General features: G+C 42.5%; 2 protein-coding genes and 3 non-coding genes across 7 annotated transcripts; 1 reads left to right on the top strand and 4 right to left on the bottom strand.

Annotated features, from left to right (window-relative positions):
- ubap2a (ubiquitin associated protein 2a) lies at positions 1-12,463 on the top strand. 3 transcript variants are annotated; one of them, XM_013269960.3, is made up of 28 exons: positions 1-107; positions 1,914-2,051; positions 2,360-2,437; positions 2,610-2,720; positions 4,844-5,006; positions 5,090-5,170; positions 5,254-5,317; positions 5,503-5,550; positions 5,692-5,789; positions 5,959-6,017; positions 6,113-6,183; positions 6,280-6,439; positions 6,554-6,824; positions 6,947-7,251; positions 7,461-7,687; positions 7,895-8,180; positions 8,593-8,632; positions 8,756-8,930; positions 9,197-9,248; positions 9,542-9,860; positions 9,983-10,074; positions 10,190-10,240; positions 10,354-10,447; positions 10,536-10,952; positions 11,055-11,159; positions 11,233-11,300; positions 11,388-11,579; positions 11,698-12,463. In XM_013269960.3, exons 2-28 carry the CDS (start codon positions 1,956-1,958, stop codon positions 11,791-11,793), a joined length of 3,819 nt encoding a protein of 1,272 aa, XP_013125414.1. In that variant the 5' UTR covers positions 1-107; positions 1,914-1,955; the 3' UTR covers positions 11,794-12,463. The 3 variants fall into 3 exon arrangements, with proteins under 3 accessions (XP_013125414.1, XP_013125416.1, XP_013125415.1); XM_013269961.3 differs by lacking the exon at positions 1-107 and adding an exon at positions 224-644; XM_013269962.3 differs by lacking the exon at positions 5,503-5,550.
- Positions 12,464-13,362: 899 nt separating this feature from the next.
- On the bottom strand, positions 13,363-19,268 carry nop56 (NOP56 ribonucleoprotein homolog). The gene is made up of 12 exons (XM_003442707.5): positions 19,143-19,268; positions 18,383-18,472; positions 18,179-18,293; positions 17,644-17,808; positions 17,238-17,436; positions 16,286-16,473; positions 15,755-15,906; positions 15,461-15,561; positions 14,927-15,075; positions 14,595-14,716; positions 14,173-14,292; positions 13,363-13,923 (listed from the first exon to the last, which is right to left on the bottom strand). Exons 1-12 carry the CDS (start codon positions 19,143-19,145, stop codon positions 13,612-13,614), a joined length of 1,716 nt encoding a protein of 571 aa, XP_003442755.1. The 5' UTR covers positions 19,146-19,268; the 3' UTR covers positions 13,363-13,611.
- Positions 14,394-14,461, bottom strand: LOC112847011 (small nucleolar RNA SNORD57). The gene has a single exon (XR_003220284.1). It is a non-coding gene; the product is annotated as a small nucleolar RNA SNORD57 (small nucleolar RNA).
- Positions 16,002-16,120, bottom strand: LOC112847016 (small nucleolar RNA SNORA26). Its single transcript, XR_003220289.1, has one exon. It is a non-coding gene; the product is annotated as a small nucleolar RNA SNORA26 (small nucleolar RNA).
- LOC112847012 (small nucleolar RNA SNORA51) lies at positions 16,921-17,056 on the bottom strand. Its single transcript, XR_003220285.1, has one exon. It is a non-coding gene; the product is annotated as a small nucleolar RNA SNORA51 (small nucleolar RNA).
- Positions 19,269-23,737: the final 4,469 nt, after the last annotated feature.

Here is a 23,737-nt window from a genome sequence, read left to right as displayed (position 1 = left end):
CTGAGAAGTTTAGTTGTGACCTGGAGACGAGAGATGAGCATCCACCGCGGCACCACGCGTCACGTGATCATCTTGTCTGCTGCTGGCCGAGTGAAGCGTGTTAGCAGGTAATAAAAACATATTTTCTTGCGTTTTTCAACTTAAGTTTGTGTGTTTTCGGGTATTTGAATTACGTGCTTATTGTCTTTTTTTGGTGAAGCACCGGGTCGCTGGCTTTTCTGCTTCGCTTTCCCGAGGTTGTGAAGGATGGTTTTTCGCAATTTTTCTGTTGTCTTGTTTCCCGGCGAGCAATGTCGGGATGGGATTGTGCTTCGCTACGAGGCCTTTGCTTTAGATTTCGTGTACCTTTGTTGTTAGCTTGGTTAGCGTCTAGTTTACATGTTTGCGGCACGTCTGGTTTAAAGGCAACTGTCATAACATGGCTGTGTGGACCTTTAAATGCCTATAAAGCTTAAAGAAGCCAGTTAGACCGCCGTTGGCTATCAACTTGGACCAGATTTAGATAGCATCGTTAGCTATCCGCGATCCCACTGCATCGTTTGTTCACTATCGACGCTACGGTCTCAGCGTTAGCAAGCTGGTAGCTAACTTCGGTTCTTGCTAGCGAGGACAAAGGGGACCATAACACCAAAGGCACAAAGTCGGTCAGTATTCAATCTAAAACGATGCTACGTTAATCTGATTTATTTTTCAAAGAGCGATATGGGATGTTAGCCTTTAGCAAAGTGTGTCATTGTTAAACTCGAAATATAAGTAACAGCAGCGGGCTAATGTTAGCATTGGTTCAAAACAACCCTCTGCTTCCTTCGTTACTGGAATAATAACCTGTAGATAAATATAATTTAGATATTTGTAAACAGATATAAGTTAATGTATATAAACACGGGGCTTCGTGGAACTTTTCTCTGATTTGATATTTCTGGTTGCCAACATAAATATAGTAGGAATTGCGAAATACTGTTAGTGGATTATTGTTTTGTTATCGTTTGTGGCCATGGCTGTCGATACCCGTAATTACGATGTAGTAATATTTTTATTATATATTTTTTATTAAATATTTTTATTATGTATACTTCATATATTCCCAAAGGCATAATATATTTATTTTTTCTTGCTTTTTTAAAAGCTAAAATTCCTTTCGAAGCTTGGTCGTCCTTGTGCATTAAGCTTTGTTCAGTCCAGTAGCCAATGGCAGCTTTGTATTTGCAAACGTCATTCAGGCACTTGCTATTGTTCTCTGACATAAAACAAATGGGTGAGTGGGAACATCTGTAGTTGTCCTTATGATGGACACTGTAGTGAAAATTCACTGGTAAACGTTGCAGTACAGAGTACTGAGAAGTCACATTGGCCGTATGCTTATGGGTAAATAAAGCCCTCCTTGTGGAAGTGGTTCTGATAGTGTTTACTAACTGCTTTTAAAAACATGTTAGCTGGTGCCAATGTAAAACAAGATCTATATTGCACAGGACTATAGAAGTATAGAGAAGAATTCAGTATTTCACTGCAGAAGTTTGGTGCTTGGAGTGTGTACAACAAATTTGCTTTAAACTGTCTAGAAAAGCAAGGGGTGTGGGGTCAGGGTGTGTAGTGTTTGTTCTGCCTCGCACGCACAGAGTTCTGTGCTGTTTGTAAGAGGACACTGGGTTGCTTTCCCTCCTTGACCCAGATTTTCAGCAAAGCTGTTGCGTCACCAGGCCAACTGTGGGGCTTACAGCCTCCATAAGGGGAGTATTCATATTTGTCCAATAAGGCTTAGAGTACATACTTTTGGCATTCGGACTTATTCAAGAAAAATAAAATAAAATAAAAATAAAAACAAACACTGACGCTCTATTCTAGCAGCACAGTAACTGCAGTGTTATTTTCCTTTCCGTTCACTCATCAACACATGTTGTGTTTTCCTTCTGCAGATTTTTCTATTTTGTACATACAGAGTTTTGTATATACTGTATATGATGAGCTCGCTGGGCGGCGACAAGGCCCGGGGCCCTCGGGAAAAAGCGCTGCCAGCTTCCGCTCACACATCACAACCACAGAAACAAATACAGGTGAGCCACTGCATACCTAAAACCACAGTTCTTTGAAATGCTGACATTTTAAGAGAAAAAAGCAAAAAAAACCAAACAAACCCCAACGCAACTGTGACAAGCAATTTATCTGACGATCAGTACTGAAAAGTATTTTCTTTTGTTTTGATTGCAGCTTCACAATCATTTACTTTATATTGTGACAATATAAAGTGATTTCAGACAATTCAAAACAAACCAAACATTTGAATTCATTCTCTTTACATTTCACATACTTTATTCCTCATTTTTCTCTTGGTAAAAGCTGTCCAATTGTTTCTGTGTTACAGGCTACTGCTGAGCAGATCCGGCTTGCTCAGATGATCTATGACAAGAATGATGCTGACTTTGAGGGCAAAGTTAACCAGGTTAGTGACCCTTAAGTAGTTGTCAGACTGTGTGGGGCTTATGTCAGACTCTTAGGGAGAATCAGGCCATGTTGTTATGTTCTTCCGTTAATCTACATTGTGCATTTTGTTTTTATCATTTGACATTTCTAATCTTGTTTTCTAATGTTTTCTTTTTTCTTTTTTAACCAAGCTGATGGAAGTGACGGGGAAAAACCAGGATGAGTGCATGGTTGCGCTCCATGATTGCAATGAGGATGTCAGCAGAGCCATCAACTTCCTCCTGGAGAGCAACACAGACATGGTAAATGACAACTTTAGGTGAAATCAAACAGAATAAATGCAAAGTACACATATAGAGCCTTTAATCTCCTTTTGACTGTTCATAACAGCCTCTGTTTGATGGTTTTTGAGATGTGTATTTTTTTTTCTTTTGTTGAGAACAAGTTGCTGAAACTTTAAAACAAATGAAACATGTAAAATGCTGGTGTCATTTAATGGTATCATCAGGGTTTGCTAACTGCTATCATTGTGTATACTCAGGCCATATAGTAAAATGTTCAGTACTGTCACTTTCAAATTTTCATGTACTCTTAAAGTGGAGTGTGAGCCATTGCTCTGGATTTGAAGAGAACCTTATTGGTTAAAATAGAATTTAAGTAGTGTCATCTCAGCTCTGTCAGATATGCACATATCCACTAAAATCAGTCTCTAAGCTGCGCTGTGTCCCTGTGAGTACTTGTGTGACTTTTTTTTTTATCATGAACTGTTGTACAAAATTTTCCTCGGTCTTCTGTTCCGAGCGCAAGGTCAAACAGGCCACTAAATGCCTGGTAAGCACTTGGGTGTTGTGTCTGAACGTCTCAGCAGTTTTGAAAAATACCAGCTGGCTCAGATGTTGAGGAAAGACTGTAAGGCTCGACTATCAGTATTGTTTTTGCTTTCATGGAAGCCCAAAAATAGCAAATAGTTTTCCGTCTTCCCTGGAAGTCTCTATTGTAATGCTATCATTGTTATGTAATCTGAAACCTGTACTGTCCACTATGTCATAAAGAAAGGGATGCTTCTGAAACATTTTTCTTATGCTTTAGGAGTAGTTGCACAATAAGGAAAATTTTTCTGGTATTTATTGTATTTATTTACACGTCACAGCATAGGTTGGTCAAAAATCGCCAACATCGCAGCTTTCTTTTTCATGTTTTTCAGTGCCCTCTAATATCTGACGTGGCATGTCTTGGAACAAAATACACAAGTTCATGTTGGGTTACCATTAGGGCCGTGGCATATCATATCATCTGCTATAATACGATAAAAGTGCCATATCACGGTACCAGTGATATGAGGACGCCGTGACTTAGGTTTCCCAGCATGGACAAGCAGACAAGCTTAAACATGTCTGACAGTGAGAAGCTTTTAGTAAGAAAGGGAGCTACTTTGGTAACTTCCGACAAAGCACAATGCTTTGGCAAATACTCAAGAAAAAACTGTTCCTGCTAAAGGTGCGAACAACAAACTTGTTTCACCACTTGAAGCAAAAACATACCATTGAGTAGAATCAAGCTAAGAAGGCATGTGTGACTCAAAAGTAAACAAACAGTTTAACCAGGCATAGCCGGAGCACTCGCTAACTGCACTCCATTTGACGGGAAGAACAAGAAGGGATTGAGATTACTAATGCAGTTAAGTGGTGGTGAAGGAGGGCTGTAAGCAGCTGGTTAAAGAGCTGGTTAAAATACCTAAAACCTCCATTGAAAACACTACCTAGGAGTTACCTTTTAAATTGGGCAGTCTGTCATCAGTAGCTCATTGGAAAAGGATGTAAAATACCCTTCAGTTTATTCACAATAATAATTGCTGCTGTCTGCAGCTGCAATCACAGATAAAATGTTATTCAGTGTCTTTTGTTTGTTTTGTTTTTTTCCTTTTTCCTTTTTCCTTTTAAATTAAAGCTGCTATTGAATGCTTCAGTGCTGGTATCTTGTTTTACCCCACCATATCTCTTTGATTTGGTACAGATCTCCATCCCATCCCGATGCCTCAGATCCTCCTCTTCTCTTCTTCTTTCTGTTCCTTCATTTCGTCTTATTACTACCATGGGGGGCAGGGCTTTTAGTTGCTCTGCCCCTCGACTTTGGAATTCCTTACCCCCTGACCTCAGAAACATCACTTCTTTCCCCTGTTTTAAGTCCACCCTCAAAACCCACCTGTTCAAGATGGCCTACTCTGTATAACTTCTCCATGCTCTTAAACTTTGTTTTATTATTGTGTTCATTTCCTGTTTTTATGCTTGTCTTATTTGCTTGTGTGTTTTGAAAGGTGCTTTCAAATAAAATGTATTATTATTATTGTTATTATTATGTTATTAATCCAGTACTGTTTATTTAAGGTGTCATTGTTTAATTTAAAAAAATACTTTTCTGTGTTCAGACCTCATGGGAAACAGTGGGAAAGAAGAAGCCCTTGGTGAAAGAAGGCCCATCAGAAAGCAAGGAGAACAAGGAGAACAGGGAGAAGAAGGGCGAAAGGGAGGCTAGCAAGGGTCGTGCCACTGGCAACCGCAAAGGCAAGGGGGCCAGTCGGAGCCGACAGGGTAAGGAACTTCAGTTTTTCAATTTTCAGTATTGTTTGTCCTACTGTTCATGTTAGTCACTTTTTTTGTTTCTACATACATAGCACGTCCAGAGGAGAACGGTGTTGAGGTGACACCAGTGGACAAAGGCTCGGACCGAGGTCGGAGGGTCAAAGGTGGAAGAGGTGAGCAGATGCACCAACACAGCACTGTCAGTATAGCGAACACTTGAGGGTAAGTTGTTAACCTTTGTGTGACTATCACACAGGATCTGGAGTTCGAGGTCGAGGGAGAGCACCAACAGGAAGCAGGTTTTCAGCCCAGGGGATGGGGTATGCTGGCAACATGCGCGCACACACACACACACACACACACACACACACACACACACACACAGAGTTTCATTCTTCAAAGAGTTTTAGGTGAAAATTAATACATTTTCAATGACAATGAAGATGTTTTTTTTTTTAGTTGACTGTTTCATTTAGAAACTAACAGGATAAATGCATTCTGACAGAAATCTGAAGGCCAAGCAGCCAGGAGGGGGAAAAAGCCTGTTGTTAAGGTTTTTTTTAAAACCCTCTAACTACGCACATTCTCATCTGGCAGTATTTTCTATTACTTCTATTACTAGAAAACCACTTTTTTTGTGTGTGTGTGTGTTTGTGTGTCTGTCTCAGTATTTGTCTCCTTAAATCTTCTCCAGGACTTTCAATCCTGCTGACTATACCTCAGAGGCTGGGACAGGGACCACACAAACAGAGGTTTGGGACACGACGACCAACAACAGCACAGATGGAACAGGTGAGCTCAAGAGAACACACATGCACACACAGACCGCTCATAGCTTATATTTCCAGGTGTGTGCCCACAGAGCAGACAGGACCGTTATCCCTATCAGAGTTTGCATACTGCTTCTTGTACACCTGCTTATTCTGTCTGCACTTCTCACTTATTACTGGTTGTCCTTTAGTTGCCTGGAGGAATACTTTGGAAGACTGGGCAGCTGAGGACTGGAGTGAGGATGTTAGTGTGAGTTGACACAGTGTCACACATTACAGACTGGTAGTAGCAGGTATGTTTTGATGGTGTAACAATTGTGTGTCTGTCTTTGTGTCCTTCTGCAGCTCTCAGAGACCAAAGTGTTCACCTCCTCATGTGCACCTGCTGCTGAGAACCACATCACCCCTGGGCAAAGGTGCATAAATTACATTTTTGCTTCTTCTTCTTCTTCTTCTTTTTTTTTGTTGCTGTAATATATTTTCTAATTGGCTGAATGGACTCTTTCTGTTAGTCTGGACCTCGCTTCTCTGCTGCAGAAGCCTGTGGTTGGAGCAAGAGAACCACCTTCTTCTTCCTCTCAGAGTCTGGTCTTTACCAACTCCCATCATCACCAGCAGCAGCCGCACAGCCGCAGTGCCACCAGTAGCACAAGCTACGCACATGCTGCTCTGGTAAAAATACACTCTACACTCCTTCTCATGTCACATGGTCTTTGATCTGCCATGTGTTGTACAGAGATCCAGAAACAAAGATTGATGACTCCGTTTTCTCCTCTTCTGTGCCAGTCATCGGTGCTGGGAGCTGGTTTTGGGGACTTGGGCCAGGCTAAAAGGACTCAGGCCAACCCTGGAGTTCAGATACTGGAACAGCTGAAGGGTCCTGGCTTGGGTCAGCTTTCCTCATCCCAGGCAACCCCTCCTGTCAGTACCCAAGGAAGCAACACTTCTATTGGTCGACTGCCAGGCCTGGGAGCACCTGTACCTCCACCCTCCTCCTCTAGCTGGGAGATGAAGACTTCAGAATCCAACACCACCTCACTGTCCTCACAGTACAGCCGTAGGTGTACAAATGGAAAAGTGGTGCTCTCTTTTTTTTTCTTTTTTGTTTATTACATAAGCATCTATATTCACTTATTTCAAATCTGTTCCCGGCTCCTTCTGGTTGTTGTGAATCCGCAGGTGAGTTTGGTCTGCAGCCAGAGCCTTCTCTTGTGCTGAGTCAGCTGGTTCAGAGGCACACGGGCCCCTCCTTGCCTTTGGCGCGTCAGACGAGTCCACAATCGCAACAGCAAGCACCATCTGCTTCAGCCTCGCCTGCTCCCCAACACACCAGCACGCCAGCACAGGCAGGCCCGGTGATGGCTCCTGCTGGTGCTAAACCTCTTGCCCCAAATGCAGGGCTGGACCCTCAGGGCAACAGCACGACACAGCAGCAACGGGCACAGCTCAAAGGCCAGAAACGAAGGATACCTCCCACGTCAAAGGTAAACAGATAGCAATGGCCTTAAGCTCTCAGATAAATATTTAGTTACTCACGAACCTTATGGGCCGCATGGGGTTTTATTTTTATTCTTTTATCCTTAAGTGTGCCGTTATTATTAGAATTTTAATTTTGAGTCAAACCAAAGTCATCAGTTTTACATACTTCATATCCAGGTGCTAAAACGTGATTGTTTCACTTTCTTTCTGAAAGATCCCATCCACTGCAGTAGAGATGCCAGGCTCAGCTGATGTTCCTGGACTGAACCTCCAGTTTGGAGCTCTAGACTTTGGCTCAGAGTCGGCGTTGCCAGAATTTGGAGTTGTGGATAATTGCGTGAGTGCAGCGTCAAGGGAGTCCGCGTCGGCCCCTGCCTCAGCACCACCTGCAACAGGACCGGGGGCACAGAGCCAGACGAGCCTGTACTCTAAACCGCTCAGGTACTGTGCCGCCTCTGATCACTTATTAAATCTTTCTAAACCAATGCAAGAGCGATGCATTTAACAAGATGTATCCCCAAAACACTGTGTATGTCAAATACTGTGTAAAAGATGGATTTAATCATAGATGACTCAGAATGGAAAATGGTACATAAAGTTTTAAACTGTCAACCTATCTGTACTTCTTTTCATTTTGGTGCCTTGCAGTGAGTCACTGGGCAGCCCTCTCTCGGTGGCCCTGTCTTTGCCCCTCTCCTCATCAGAGCCAGTTTATCACTCCTCCACAGTGGCTTTGCCCAGTCACACCTCCTCATCGTTAGGGACTGCAAGCTCAACCAACACTCCTTCCTCCTCTTCAACAACCTCAACCACCTCCGCCTCTGTACCTTCCTCATCTCCCTTCTCCACGGTGGGGGGGAGCTATGATGGGACCATGCCCCCTCACACAAGACTGGCATTTTCTCAGAACAAAGAGGCCACGGGGCCAGTGATGGTGAGTAAAAGGGACTAATGAGCAGTAGTTCACAAAGTCTGTCCTCAAAGGTGGTAATCTTTGAGTGGAGAGAGGAGATAAACTAATCGGTAGACTGTTTGCATTCCACTTTGACCATTTTCTATCTTTGAGGTCATTGGTCATCAACACAACCAGACAGTATTACTTCCTGTTGTAAAAACAGTGTCACTCAGAAATTACAGGTCATGAGTCATTTGCTCAGTCTCATACTAACTTCCTGTCAAACATGATAAATTTGTTTAGGGTTGATTTCCACTGTTTTGCCAAATAATGTCAACTCTGAATTGAACTCAAGTTTTGTTGATACAGTCTGTGTTTGTAGATGCTGTAAACGTTCTTATCTGTTATCAGTGAATGAAAACACAGCTGCTCTATATTTTCTTACCACCAGAACGGTTTGAATGGTGTGAGGACTTCTGCTGCTCTGGACAGTGAGTTACTTTTGATTAATTGGTCGGTTGAATGCATATTTGCTGCTGTTTAAAAATGTCAACATTCTTCATTTGGCTAAGCTCATTCAGGTTATTTACACGATTATGTACTCCCAATCTCAGCTTCATCAGCTTCTTCAACACCAAAACCAGAGTCACCGTCTATGAACATCAGCACCAACGGCGCCTCAGCTCCTTCCTCCCATTTACCGTCTACCCTGCCTCCACACAGCTCCACCACGCTCTCCGGCCTGGCAGCGGACCTGCCCTCAGTCAGCCAACTCAACTCCCTCAACAGGTGACACACTTAAACACACACAGTAACTTAGTATAGCTTTAATTTAGACATTTGTGTTCCCTACTCCAAAAGAGAATACATACTGTTTGGGTACCTGTTACCATCTGCCTGCTGTTTCCTCCAAATGGTTGAAAGATTTTTTTTTTCTCGGTGTGTCATCTTTAAAAAAACAACAAACCAAACCAAAAAAACCAACCTTGTGACTTGTAGTGCCTCCTTGTACACTTGCTAATGATCACACATTCCACTGTGCCTTCCCTCTGCAGTCATGTCAGCAGTCATTCCTCAGTTTCAGCTCTGGGCTCCAGCTCTCACACTGTAAGTACCTGTTTGTTCTCAGTGTGATTTCCTCTGCAGCTTAATAACATGGAATTATAACAGGCTGATGTGCCAAAGTCCTAATAAAAATAAAGCCAAGGTAGGCTTAAAAGCATAAATGTCTTGATTATTTGGGGAGGGGATCCTAGGTAAAGGACCCCCTGCCATCTGGGTGTCTCCCGTTTAATAACCAGTATAGGCAGCATGCCTTAAGAAATGAAATCTGGAGAATAAATAATAAATAAATAGAACTACTTCAATTCAAGCCACTTCTTTTGTTTCTTTGTCTACAGTACACCAGTGTTGACAGCAGCAATGTGAGCTCTCTGGCTCCCTCATCTGGCTCTTATACGTCATCCCAACCCACAGCCTCAGCACTCCACTCAGCCCACAACAGCAGCAACAGTAGCAGCAGCATCAGCCACCTGTCCAACATGCCCAGCATGGGCAACAACATGAGCAGCACAGTTGGCGGTATTGCTGGTACGAGCGGACTTCACTCAGCTGCTACCGCCACCAGCAGTACAGTGCTGGGACTTGGCTCCAATGGAGCTACTGCCACATCCAACCTCTCTGCACCAAGGACTACACCCCTGCTCTCCTCCTCCACTGGTAATGCATTAAGGGCATTGTTTTCACCTACACCACTGGCTCCATGATACCACCTTTTTAAGTGGCTCAAATTAGAGCCCTTAGACGTACATTAAAGTAAACGTGTGTTATTGTTTTAACAGGTAAAGCTCCTCCTAACCTGTCCCAGGGTGTGCCTCCTCTACTGCCCAACCAGTACATTATGGGCCCGGGAGGGCTGCTGCCTGCTTACCCAGTTAGTAGACCTTCTAAGATCTAGAGTCACTTTTGTGTACTTGGGCTTTTGTATTTACACATGCAGTATTCTGTAGGATGTGAGACTGAGCCTTCTGGGTTTTTGTGCCTCACAGCAGATCTATGGCTATGAGGACCTGCATATGCTCCAGTCGAGACTGCCAATGGTGAGATGAATTGTTACACTTGTGGGACAACTTTTTGTGTATCATCTCTTTAGTGTTTGTTTAGATTTTTAGGTTGTCGTGGATCCTCTCCTGATCCTCTTCTCTTCCTTTAGCCCTCTTTGCAGGATTACTATGGAATAACATTCCCTGGCCCCGCAGCAACTCTTTCCGGCAGAGACGGGAGCCTTGCCAACAACCCCTACTCAGGTAAAGCACCTTAACTCTTGGCTGGCCTTGTCTGAAATCCTAAAATCCGGTGGTTGTTCTCACTTGACTTCTCTCCTGTTTTTGCTAGGTGAAGTCACAAAGTTTGGCAGGAATGACTCCACCTCCCCAGCTCCCCCCACAAGCCTGGCGGCGCCGCAGCCTCCCCAGGCTCAGAGCCAAGGACAGAACCAGGCCCAGCCTCAGCCTCCTCAGGCCCAGCCTCAGCCTCAGGGCCAGCCACAGCACCACAGCAGTCAGCAGGCCTTTCTGCCGCCAGGCTACAGCTACACAGGCCTGCCTTACTACCCTGGAGTGCCCGGTGCCGTACCTAGTGCTGCTACCTTCCAATATGGCCCCACTATGTTTGTTCCTCCTGGAGGGCCAGGACCAGCTTCGGCCAAGCAGCACAGCATGGGCCTCGGCCTGGGAAACCCTTCGGCTAGCCCCTTCCAGCAGCAGACACAGCAGCAGCCCAGCGGCTATGGCCAGCACACCTTCAGCTCAGGTTCCTAAAAACCGATGCTAATGCCTGTCAGCACTAGCAATTCGAGCAGGGTTGTTACTGTGATTTGTTTGACAAGATGAGATGAGATGTTTTCTTTTCCAGGGTATGAAGAGCTGACAGCAGGGCCGGCAGGAGTGGAATACAGTAAAGGGTACAACTCCTCTTCACAGGCACAAGCCAAATCTGCTGCTACTGGCCCCGGGAAAGGTACAAAGAAAAGACACTGTTGCTATTTTGAATTTTTAAAGTTCAAGTTTTAATTGTACTGTTTTTCTACCAGGGGTCTCAGTGACATCCAGTAACTCCGGTGTGCCAGACATCAGTGGAAGTGTTTACAATAAGACCCAGGTGACAAATGTCAGCTGCACACCCACCCTGTTGTGTTGCTGTGCTGTTTGTGCCTTTACTAATAAATCATCTCTCTTCTATCTGCAGTCTTTTGATAAGCAGGGTTTCCATGCAGGAACCCCTCCTCCCTTCAGTCTGCCATCAGCGCTGGGGGGTCCAGGGCCTCTGAACCCTGGAGCAGCTCCTGGAGGCTATGCACCTGCCCCATTCCTCCACATCTTGCCTCACCAGCAACCACACTCACAGCTGCTGCACCACCATCTTGCTCAGGACGGACAGGTACAGATACTTCCCAGCAGTCTCCTGGGTTTCATCTTTGTCACTTCATACTGGTTTATCTGTTTTGGGATGTCCCGTTTTGCAGATGTTTACCTATTTATTGATGTTTGATGTTCAGGGTGGCCCGAGCCAGCGTGGCCAGTCCAGTAGCCTGCAGCAGAAGAGCCAAGTCAACAAGTCGAGCTACGGCAGCTCCCCTTACTGGGCCAACTGAGAACGACTACACCTGTGATGTGTGCGTGCACCACACCAGTATATCTGACTGACAAGATCATAGAGGGACAAACGATTTACAACACAAGCTAAAACACACACACTACCACCACCCCCCTCCCCTTTGCTCTGTATATCCCCTTTTCAAATTTATGGCTGTTGTATGTAAAATATATTTATGTATGTATTTATACAGTATATATGTATTGGTAGGACATAAAATGTGGTTTTCTGCATTTTGTTTTTATTTTGAAGGACATTTTATTTCAAAATAATGGAAAGATGAGAATGCTAAATCCAGGAGATGAAGATGGTGAATATACTTGAACACAAGCATCTTGTGATGTGGATTTTTTTTGTATGCATACATGAACTGAGAATGATGTACATAGATTATACCCATCATTTTCACGGCAAAAGCCTTTTTTTAATTTTAGAAGAAATATTTTTTTTGTAACTTTGGTCTCCCGCATCTGTGAATCCTTATATTGAGGGTGACTTGAGTTGATAGCTAGACTTTTCTTTTTACCCCGGTTTCCTTCCATTTGTCTCTCATTCCCTGACTCTTACTAGTTGGTTGGCTTGACCAGCCAGGCCTTGGATTTGATGTCATTTTAACATTGGTTTAATCCTTGTTGTCCAAATTAAAAGTTATGAACAGTTTCTATCGATCTGGCATCAGTATTTGCTTACTACACTTGGAGGTTATGAATTCAGACTGATACTTGGAAAGTCTGACAACAAAGGACGGTTGATGTGTAATCAAACCATGTTGCTCAGGGCTGACATTTAACAGGAAGTATGGGTATTGGCGCCGTTTGAAGCAGTTCAGCAGAAACTTTAAGCATTTTTGTTCCTTGTTAAATAATGATCTTACAACACAGTGGCCACCCTCTGTTTTGACATTCAGCAACTTTGAAAGTCCACAACAGTTTTGTCACTGTCCAGACCTGCGCTTACAAAAGTGCCACCTGTATAAATACACACTGCAGTTGTTTCAGACCTAAAAATTGAATATGCTGAACATCTATAGACAAGCCTACACCAGATTTTCTTCTTGCATTAAGTTACGATTAAGCTTCAGTTACCCTCTGCACATAATTGCCAAAAAACTAGCCTTTCAGAAATTCTGTGCACACATGACTATTTTAGCTATATCAACAGTCCACACGAAAATATGTGGACTAGCCTCGATGAGCAGTCATGTATTGAAATGTGCCTGCCTCGTCTCCATAACGAGGAGGACATTCAGTACAGTGACTGTTAAATGCCAGCTTATATAATCAAGGTCGTGTGCCAGGTGAACCGACTGGACGGGGTATGTTGCAGCAGTACATGACTAAATCTATCCTCAACAACAGGCTACACTTGAGGGTCCTCAGGTTCAAGCCTCAACATCTGCATTTTCTAAACAGCTCAGATCTGATAAAGCTGGAATTACAAACTATGAAGCCTTTTTTGGAAAGCTTCCCAATGATGGTTTGCAGGAAAGATTACCTGTTAACAGTAATGCTCTCAAAAAAAAAAAAAAAAAAAAAAAAAAAAAAAAATGTTTTTAACGACAACAAAAAAAGCTTGAGGCAATTTATTTTCAGAAGTGCAGGTAAACTACCGACTCCAAGGCACAGTTATAAGCATTCATTTGCAAAATAACCTGCATTCTTACAAAAATAAAAGACAGTACAACAAAGCTACTGATATACTAGACTTATACAGTTAACACCCTCATATAGGGGTTATCTGAATAAAAAAAAAAAAAAAAAAAAAAAACTGTACACAATTTTATTGTCCACACATCCCATCTTTACTCTGCAGCATCTTATTTCTTCTTTTTCTTTTTCTTTTCAGTCACAGGTGTTTCTGGGGTCTCCTCTGGCTGTGTGTCCATAGCTTCACTTTTTCGCTTCTTCTTCTTCTTCGCTGGAGTCTCAGTTTCCTCAGCTCCATCCTCGGCATCTGGAGCTTCCTCTACTTCCTCCGACTCCGCTTTTCGTTTCTTTTTCTTCTTGGCTGAAGTCTCTTCTCCATTTTCTCCAGAGGGGGCCTCCTCTGCCTGTGCTTCCATCTCCTCAGCTGCTTGTTTCTTCTTTTTCTTCTTCTTAAGAGTGTTGTCCTCCTCTCCATTCTCCACCTTCAGACAAAAATAAATAAATAAAAGTTAAATATCAGAAACTTTTCTTTTGAATGCTTGGAAGCCTGAAAGCCTAATGCCTGTGATACAGCTTTAATGTACGACTCTCTTCAGTGATCAAGCCCATTGATTAGGACCAGCCAATGGTTCGGAGTCTTCTTATATAGCATGCCGTACACTGAGAAGAGACCATGTTTGGGTCCCATCTCAAATCATAACATGCCAAGGCCACAAAAAAGCAACTCTTACCTCTGCATCACCGTTAGCTTCTCCATTTTCTTCAAGTTCTTGTAACTTCTTCTCACGCTTCTTACGTTTCTTTTCCTTCTTCTCTAGTTTGCGTTTGATCTCAGCTGCAACATCAGTAGCCTAAGATGAGGAGAGAGAGGGAACCAAAAAACAAACAAAGACGACAAATTCAGTTAAATCAGGATAAAACACTGAGACTTTCCCCCAGAGGTACTGGTGCTGCATCAGGCTCATTAAATCAGCTTTTACCCTCACCGAGATGTCAGGGAAAGATGTCTCATCACTCACAGCATACAGAGATTGAATGAATCAAATATACTTTTGAAATGTCTTACAGGAACTTGATTCTCCATTTGTTGGGCCTTTGACAAGACATTTAAAAATCACTAACAAAAAAATAAAATAAAAAATATCAAGCTAACCTCTTTGAGAGCCTCCTTCATGACATCCACATTTTTCCGTGGTACATCGCCGGTCTCATAGAAAGACAGCCGCTCTTCGACCTGTTCACGCAGCTTGTCACCAAACACGCTCGTAGGCAACTCTGTAAGAAAGCGAGAAAACTTCAGCTTAACTCAACAAGCGGGGGATTACACTTGACTAATCAGCGTCCCTAAAAGACACGTGGCTCTGCTCAGGAGAAAGCTTCTCAACACCAACCCGAAGGCTGAATACTGTTGACGAAAAATATGAGCATCACTGCAATGGCGCCACATGCATGTAAGCCGATGCAGGCGTGTGGAACGTTACTCACCTGAGAAGCAGTCGATACGTGAGGCGATTGTGCACTTGTTTGCCAGATATCTGGAGATGCGACCTTTGTTCTTGGCAGCGGCACGGCCGATGAAAGTCGAGTGGAAAATGAGGCCGTACTTGGGGGTGTTTCCACGTGTTTTCAGGGCTCTGTGAAAATACAGCTGCTTTCACATTCAGGATGAACAGCATATAGAACTAATATGCCAGCAACTTAACAGCTCCCTCTTGTGGACAACATTAAAATATGCACATTGGAAGGCACGTTTCATACAACTTAACTTTGCAGCTATGTGGACGCGATCACTAGAACTTAGTTTTAGACACTTGATGGTAACTTCAAACATTCTGTAGTGTTAGACAAATTTCTACCTCTGTGCTGTGAGTGGGTGCTCAGACTGTGGGTGTGCATTTGGGCGAGCAGGATCACTCCAGAGGAGACTATGTCTTCTCCAGTCACCCAGCTCTGCTCCAGCCCAGCCCTGCCATCACTGCAGCCACTTTTTTCCCCAGCAGGGAGGGGGTGCCCCAGTACCTGAACAGGGCCTTCTCTGCTCCCAAGATCTGAACCGTGGATGCTGGATACTTGGCAAGGTTGGTCAGACTGCCGGCGTGGGAGATCAGACGCGCTCCAACCTGGAGATAAGAAAATCTGTTATGGCCCCTTTAAGCAAAAAACCACAATTTTGACACTGGATGCACAACACAGTATGAGGACCATCAGCACCGAATACATTTTTCATCAAACTGGCTCAGTGGATTGACAGATTTTGGTAGAACATCATTGGTCCGGGTTAAAAATAAAACTTAAAATAAAACTAAGACTCACCACTTCTCCAATCAAGGCTGCCAGGTTTGGAGCCACTTGGCTCATCTTAGAGCGCAGATACTCCTGCAGCTCCAGCCGGTAGGCAGCCAGAGACACGACACGACTCGAAAACCTCTCGATGTTAATCAGGTCAATGGGAGATATATCCATACCTGAAGACCAAACAACCAGAGGATGGATCAGCATTGTATCTTTAGCAGGTGCTGCATTTGTGACATTTTAAACCAGTACATGGCATGAAATGTGAGATTGTTTCTCCCGACAGGATCCGCAGTGAGGATGCATGCCTTCACTACAGGTTTATGAGAGAACTACTCTACCCCCCTGTGTTAGACACCAAGGACACTTGTAGTCCAGAGTGGGCAAAAAAGGGGCACAATGTGGAGTTGGGACTTAAGTCTCGAAGCGTAGAGTATGTGAATGAACCAGATTCAAAATATGGCATGAAGTGGATGAAATTATCTTTGACCCAAGCAGGATGTGTTTTTGTGAAATTATGCAGCACATACTCTGAATGTCCGGTGTACTCACCCATAGAGGAGCGTGATGCATCCAGGATGGCCTGAGCCTTGGCACTGTCCATCACCACCTCCTCTAAACTTTCTAGGCTCTCCTCTGACAACTCCTTCCTGTTTCCAATGAGCTGAGCCAGGCGGCAGTACATCGAGTTGTCGGACACAATTTTGATGAGCTCCGGAAAGTGGTAGCCATACCATTCACTGTAGATAAACAAGAGGTTGTTAAAACTTTGAGTGCAGGGTTTTTGGAGTAAGCATTTAAAGGCTGCACATTTACAAAAAAAACAAAAAAAACAACTATTATAAAACAAACCCAATAACCGAGGCTTTTATGCTCAAGCACAAAACAGAACTACCCATTAAGATGGCACAATTTTTAATTAAGTTCAAGACTGCTGAAAAATATCACTTTCAAAATTACAGCTTCTCTTTCTCTCAAGATATCCAATTCTATTCACAGAGTCCTGTATCGGTAGGACAAGCCTGGAGCTTTTAAGACTTGAATGCTACAGCTGACAATAACTGATGCCTAAATGTTCTAGATGATCTTGCACTCTGACAGTTTGCACCAGGACACTTCACACCAAAATGAATGCATGCGCCACGACACCCCAAACAGCTACAAGATGCTGAGCTAGTAAATATACATGATGTTCCACCCAACAGTGTTGCCTCACCAGATAGCAGCTGGCAGAGCAGAAGTGTTGGGAGTAACTGATCTACCTCCTGTTTCTATACAGTCAGCACTCTGAGGTGTGCTGTCTGTGGTAAGCATTAGGAGGATGCCCCAAAATGTACCCTGAACTACAAAAAGCCTGATGCAAATCTGTCACCAGAAAAGCCATAAAACTAGAGAAGAGATTAAAAGAGTAAAAGATGAACAGCATGAAAGGTTAACATGTTCCCTAAACTGTTTAATTTTATGCAAAAACCAGTCCTTTTACTGTGTGATGAAAATTTCCTACCGGACACGCATGGAGAAGGTGTTGATGTCTTTGTCCAGCTGATCCAACAGAGCAATGGACTGGATGATCATGTTATCTACCCTGTTGACATTAAACTTGACTTTAGCTCTGGAGTAGCTGTGGCCAAGACCCAACTGTGCCTTGGAGGCAGCCAGGGCAGTCAGACCTTTCACCAGAGAGTGGAAGTGCAGACGCAAACCTGACGGGACAGGACAGATTGAGAAGGTTTGCTGAGTGTTAAGAAGAACACGAACAGAAAAGTGCAGATCCAACGGCTGTTCAGATTTTCAGTATGAACCTTCATGAGTTTCAGGATCACAAGTTCACATCACAACAGTCCACATTATTATATAGACACAGTATCGTTTTGCATATTTTGTAATAACTCTCAGGTAAACATTCTCACCTCGTGTGATCTCAGCCACCACCCCTCCAGTTTGGATTGAACTGCTAAGTTCTTCTTGTAACGCTGCTCCAATCTTGGCATCAGAAACCCCCAACACTGATTTTTTCTTCCCAGACTGGGGCAGATTGGTCTCTAGGAACAGCTTCAGGTCAGCATGAACCATACCTTCAAGGGATGGAAGAATGTAATTACATCTGTAGACACGTGGTTGAGATGGAAAGGCATCTAAAAGATACGACACTGACTATTGTGATATTATCATATTAAAGCCCGATAATTTGCCATCATGCAATCTTGCCATCTCAGAACAAATTGAACATAATTAAAGTAGTCTCATTAACAATTATTACAGATAAAAGAACAAATCAAAATCTACAATTTCGGCTGTCCATGTAAAGTCTTTCCTCAGGTGTTCAGGGTTGATATGAAACTGTCAGCACAAGAACTCAGTGGATTGACAGATTATAAAACATCATTACAGCTGAGGACTTTTCCACACAAGATTGATAAAGAGAAAAATGATAATCATACATACCTTCAGAGATGGCGTTCATGTTCTCCAGGGCGGCCTGGGCCGACTTGAAGGGGAAGAAGGCGGCTAAGCTCACCATGCTGTTAAACTTTCCGAGGCTCAGCACGCTCGCCTCCACCTGACACGACACAAAAGCACAATTATCAGTGCTCTGCTTAAAGAGCACACAAAACAGATAGTACACAGGAGTTAGGGAAGAGGACGCACCTGGGGCAGCAGCATGCCGATCTCCTCCACTTCTTTGACGGCGAACAGCGCATAGCCCGCCGCGTGCTCGAACAACACGTGCAGCAACACCTAGGGAAGGTGAACGTGCACGATCGAGTTAGACGACAGACGTAAACAGGTAACACTTGCAGCCAGCAGAAACTGAAAGGTGTTTCTAAAACTACGTTCAGATCAAGTGTTTACTAGTCCCCACGTGCTGACCAGCGAGACACGAGCTAACTTCACTTTCGATTAATTCCTAAAATAAGATTGCAATTTTAGGCATAAATGTGCAGTAGCTTTTTCAAAAGTGTTTTCCCACTTCAGGTTTAGCTACCACTGCTTTGTCGTAACTTTCACACGTAACCACGTTGCAGTCTCGATGAACCCACGTGTCGACCTAGGCCTGCGTATAACGTGCTTGCTAAGAGCTAGCTTGTGCTAACACGGCCCCTAGAAAAGTACAATACCTGCTACAGCACTGTCAATATCAGTGCTTCTGGCACGACTGCGACTAACACAGCTGGACACATCATTTGTCACTTTAAGCCTTTAAAGTAAAATATATATTTTCCCGCTAATGTCAGCACTAGCGGAACTGCTCCCCAAATGTCGGAGGGCCTTTAGCTCGACAGAAGTGAACTAAATCTAACTAGACATTTATACTCTTAAAACGCAACTAACTGCAAAAAAACTTAAAGTGTAAAGTTTAACGAACAATTTGCAGTCATGCCAACATATCCAACCCCGCTCAGCTTACCATGATTGGAAAATCTGCGGCAGCACGCAATTCGTGTCTGCTGTGCTGCTTCACCTCAGCAAAAAGACTGCGTCCACGCGTTTCAGCAAACAGCAGCACCGCCCCAAATCCCGCGGTAGCAGCTCTGACATCGCGAGACCCGACCGAGAAAGCTTCAATATGCGTCCTTTCCCCAATTTCCTATGCTGAAGAAACAAATATTAAAATATAAGGTTCGTGCTCTTATATATGTTCTCATCTAACTGTGGGTAAACGCGTCCCAAAATATTTTTTGTTTTTTTTTTCTGAAGCAGTGTATTTACAGTTCACACACTGAGAAAAGGTCGGAGGGGGCAAAACAGACGAAAACAATAAAGTGTTTGGGCCACGTGTATTTGTTGGTAGAGAAATGTTTTAAATATCTATAGCCAGGGACTGCAGTTTAAAAAAAAATACAGACTACCACATCTGCAGACTACCACAGTGGATTCCAAGTCTTACACTTAATATGCGATTTTGAAGTCCAGGCGTTCAGTTTTAATTAGAGGCGCTTAACAAAAGCATTACATTAACTGTTTAGGAGTTAAAGTAATTTGTATACAGTGTCCACCCAGATTAAAAACTAACTGCACAAAGTAGGATTATTTTAAATAAGAATGATTTATTTTTAATTGAAGGAAAATCCTATCCTGAAGTCTGTAAACCATAAATATCACCACATGCTTTTTTCTTCCTTGAGATGCTCTGTTATGCTGGCACTGTTGCCACTTTGGTTGATGCTTGTATGTGGGTCTTTCTGGATTGAGGTTTGTGTTTAATTACTAAACAAAATGCTATATTAGGTTGGGATCAGATAAATAGGCAATTGAAGAATATCCCATTTCATTGCCATGGCTCGCTCGCTGGTTGCTTTTGCATTATCGCTCGGGTCATTATACATTTGCACTGTGAAGTGCTGACTAATCAGTTTTGCAGTATTTGGCTGAATATGAACAGAATACCAGCCTGTGCACTTCAGAATTACGTCTTTAATCATCATTAGCTATTTCTCTCCATATTTTTCTCTTCTTGTCATTGTGGTATTTATTTATTTATTAATTAGTCAACATTTACAACACTTACTCAACTTTGCAGGTTCTTTATATGTTTTATGGCATTGCTCTTGAGTGTACCTAGTGGTTTGCACGTTATTTTCATCCATGAACACCTCTCTTGATCATAGACTTGTTACAATGACATGGTTACCGCATCTAACCAAGTCAAGTGTTTTTGTGAATGTTTTTTTTTAACTCCTTCAATTGCATCAACATTTCTTTGGACCTCTTATTGAGATTAACTGTCAAAAGCACTTGAATTAACACCAAATGTTTCCAGCTGCTTTATTTGTCATGAAACAAGGGAGCAGAAAATTGCTTGTTAGAGGACTGTCCAGTTACCTTTGATCCTTTGAAAATGGGGGACTTTAGATAACAATGACTGTAATTCCAAAAAAGTTATTGCAATGCATCCCCTGAATTTGCTGGCCCCCCACAGCTTCTGCTCAGCTCTGCTGAGAATCATTAGTGAAGGTTGGAATCAATCGATCAATCAGTCAATCAAAACAAATTATTGTGGATTTCAAAATGGGTTTCATATGTACGTATTTTCAATGATATCAACTTTAATGGCAGGAAATTAACTGGGTTAATTATTTTCTTTCTCTCTTTTTTGCCATAATTTTCAAGTAACCTATATTTGACAACAGCATAATAAAACTAGAAAATTCTGTTTTTGAGGTGACACCCCAACATTTTTAGTGGCCCCCACATGGCTAACCCTATGAAAAAATTCTGGAGGCGCCCTTGGGCTCAGTCTGAATTCACAGACAGCAAAGCTGGCTTGAAGAAAGGCTGTAAAATGATGTGTTTCAGAAGATGAATAAAGATTATTTTTTAATTGTGACTCCAAGAGTCCAAGAGTAAAAACATGGCATTGGAAGTGAGATTTTCCCCCTTTAAAGGGAAAATCCCAAATTCAGTACCCAGTGATTGATGTCTTGAAACATTTGCTGTGGTGTTTGATTCTGTATGCCAAAGTTTAAAATGTAGATTTGAATATATACAGCATGGTTTATTTTAAACTGTTTATACATATTCTTTACTAGTATTATAATATAAAGGTTATACAATTTCCATAATTTATCCTGAAGCCTCTAAATCCCTAAATGTTACTTTAAAATACATACTCTAGGTGTTAGAAAAATGTAGCAGTCACCTGTGTGTCATAGTGCTTGTGTAATATAAAGTGCTAGAGAAGACATACAGAGCTCCATCTATGCACCTAAAATGTAATAAACCACACAGAACAATAGCAATGCTTGTAATTAAACACTCTTGCTGAGTATTCTGACAACAAAATAAAAATAAATTGCAGTAACATTTCGCCACCGTGCAGGAAATAAGTCATGAGGTTTCCAAGGCACAGATGCATGTGGGTCTGTATGTGCGCGAACACAAATTAGTAGCAGGTCATAAATGTCAGAATGTGTTAGATAATTACTTGGAGCCGAGGATATATGACTGACTTCTTTGAAAAGACTGTCGTAATTGTTTTTCCCCCGCTTCTATATTTAACTCAGTGACCCAAACGAAAGTCACGTAAAAATTGAACTTTACTTTTCAGTTTGCAGTTTGTCTTTTGTAGGATGTGTTATGAATACATGAGTTAATTCTACTTCCTAAAGTGAGTAAAAATAAATGAGGAAATGACTGCTTTGATTTTTTTTAAAACTGCACAGTATACATTCATCTTATAATTTATACGTACCAGTGAAGATTAGGTGAGTATACTAACCTAATAAAAAAATAAAAAAATGAGCCAGCCGTTCCTGAGTAATATTTGTGTTTCCAGGACTATGCTTGAAGGAGCTTGTTGAGGAGCGGATGTGAGGGAGGACAGTAAAAAGCTTAGGGATCAGGAGAGGGCTTGATATAAAGGCTGACAGCAACAAGCTGACACTCAGACCACTGGAGCTCTGCTCATTTTAAAGCACACTTCCTCAAGCAACTAACCAACGCTGACACAGCATGTGAGTAACTCATGGCTTCTTGTGCTTCTGTCTCTCTCTGCCTCTAGGTCTTTCTCATTTCTCTTTCTCTTTGATGTTCTGTTTTCATCTACTCACATTTGTGCACAGACCTGTCTTGCTGGTTGTAAATATGGTTCCAACCTCTTATCTATCTTGCCTCTGGAGGAGTTTGTTGTTCTGCCCCCCCCCCCATCTCTAATGTATTTCCCAAACTCTGTATTACATAAGCACGAGATTCCTTGTGTTTCTTTGTCCGCTCTCGGTTACATGCTGCATGTCATGCCAGATGTCGACCACTGCAAAATAGAGTCGCTTGGCCACCTTCAGACTGTATTGTGTGTGAACTTTCTGCTCTGTATGTACCAATGTGTATGTTTCTAGGGGACAGAGCAAAATGAGCATGCGTGGAGCAGTGGCTGGTTGCGTGGTGCTGGTGTGCCTGATGGCGCTGCTGGTTCAGAGGACGGAGGGACACATCACGTTCTTTAGCCCAAAAGAGTTGATGCTGATGAAGGTAAGCAGCTTGTGTGTACAACTAGGGCTAAACTAGAGCTTAATGAATTGGTCAGTCCAGACCACAAAATCAGTCACGATTTTCAGTCATGAATCAGCCGTTTAGCTCATTGGTGTTTGATCCCAAACTTTTCTGAAGGTTAGGATTAGTTCCTTTTACATACTGGTAAACTGATTACTGTTGTTCCTGAAAAACCAAAAGGTTCTGTGAAATAATTGATAATATTGTGGGATATTGCCTACAGATTCGATTTTGTAATGTAGCTGTCAATAGAAAATTGTAGTCAGTATAATCTTTTAATAATATAAGTTTGCATATGATAGAATACTGCATGATGACCTCTTTATAACTCAGACTGTTTTGATTCACTGTGACCCGTTATCATGCAGGGAAGGAGCAGTACCTGCTAGATAAGAGCTTAATAAGCAGTTTCACTTTGTACCAGGTAGAGGAGCCTCTCCTGGCACACGCATACGCACACACACACGCGCGCACACACAGACACACACATATCCGCACATGCTCATGCATCAACATTCCACTGAACAAACGTATTACTCTTCTTGTGTATAAATAAAGACCAGGGCAGTGGCAGAGCGCGAGTCTCGGAGCCCTCACTCCAAGTGTGAGTGCTCTTTGGCTGCCCTTGCATGCAAGTAAAACTTTGTGTTTCTCCTCTCTGATTCTCAGCTGAAGAAGTGTCTTAGAGTACATCTCTTGACAGTAGCAAATAAAGAATTGGCCTATTAAGTTATTGTTGTTGTTTTTTTTCTAGCAAATAACAGAGTAAGTACAGTCTATTTATGTAATGCTTTTAGTGACAAAAGTCACAAAGGATGTACAACATTTAAAAGTTAAAATTAAAATGAATAGAGAAGCATATTAAAACAGAATAAAAATAGATAAAAGCATAAATAACTAAAGAATGTCAACAAAAGGCCTCATTAAACAGAAAGTTTTTACCTGTTTTTAAAGGAATCCACAGAGTTGGGTAAACAGAGCTGGAGTGGTAAACTCTTCAAGAGCTTTAGTGCC

This window comes from Oreochromis niloticus, linkage group LG5 (genome assembly GCF_001858045.2).
Source record: "Oreochromis niloticus isolate F11D_XX linkage group LG5, O_niloticus_UMD_NMBU, whole genome shotgun sequence".
Classification (NCBI taxonomy): Eukaryota; Metazoa; Chordata; class Actinopteri; order Cichliformes; family Cichlidae; genus Oreochromis; species Oreochromis niloticus.
The sequence above is the reverse complement of the archived record's forward strand: the minus strand, read 5'-3'. Positions and strand labels throughout refer to the sequence as shown.

What these genes read in the sequence shown, in the direction of transcription:
- ubap2a (XM_013269960.3), top strand. Translation starts at nt 1,956, where the DNA reads ATGATGAGCTCGCTGGGCGGCGACAAGGCCCGGGGCCCTCGGGAAAAA. An exon ending in ACTGGAGTGAGGATGTTAGT is followed by an intron (nt 6,018 to 6,112) that starts GTGAGTTGACAC and finishes GTCCTTCTGCAG; the next exon opens with CTCTCAGAGACCAAAGTGTT. An exon ending in TCCAGTCGAGACTGCCAATG is followed by an intron (nt 10,241 to 10,353) that starts GTGAGATGAATT and finishes CTCTTCCTTTAG; the next exon opens with CCCTCTTTGCAGGATTACTA.
- nop56 (XM_003442707.5), bottom strand. An exon ending in TGCATCACGCTCCTCTATGG is followed by an intron (nt 15,907 to 16,285) that starts GTGAGTACACCG and finishes TTTGGTCTTCAG; the next exon opens with GTATGGATATATCTCCCATT. An exon ending in AAGCTAACGGTGATGCAGAG is followed by an intron (nt 13,924 to 14,172) that starts GTAAGAGTTGCT and finishes TTTTGTCTGAAG; the next exon opens with GTGGAGAATGGAGAGGAGGA.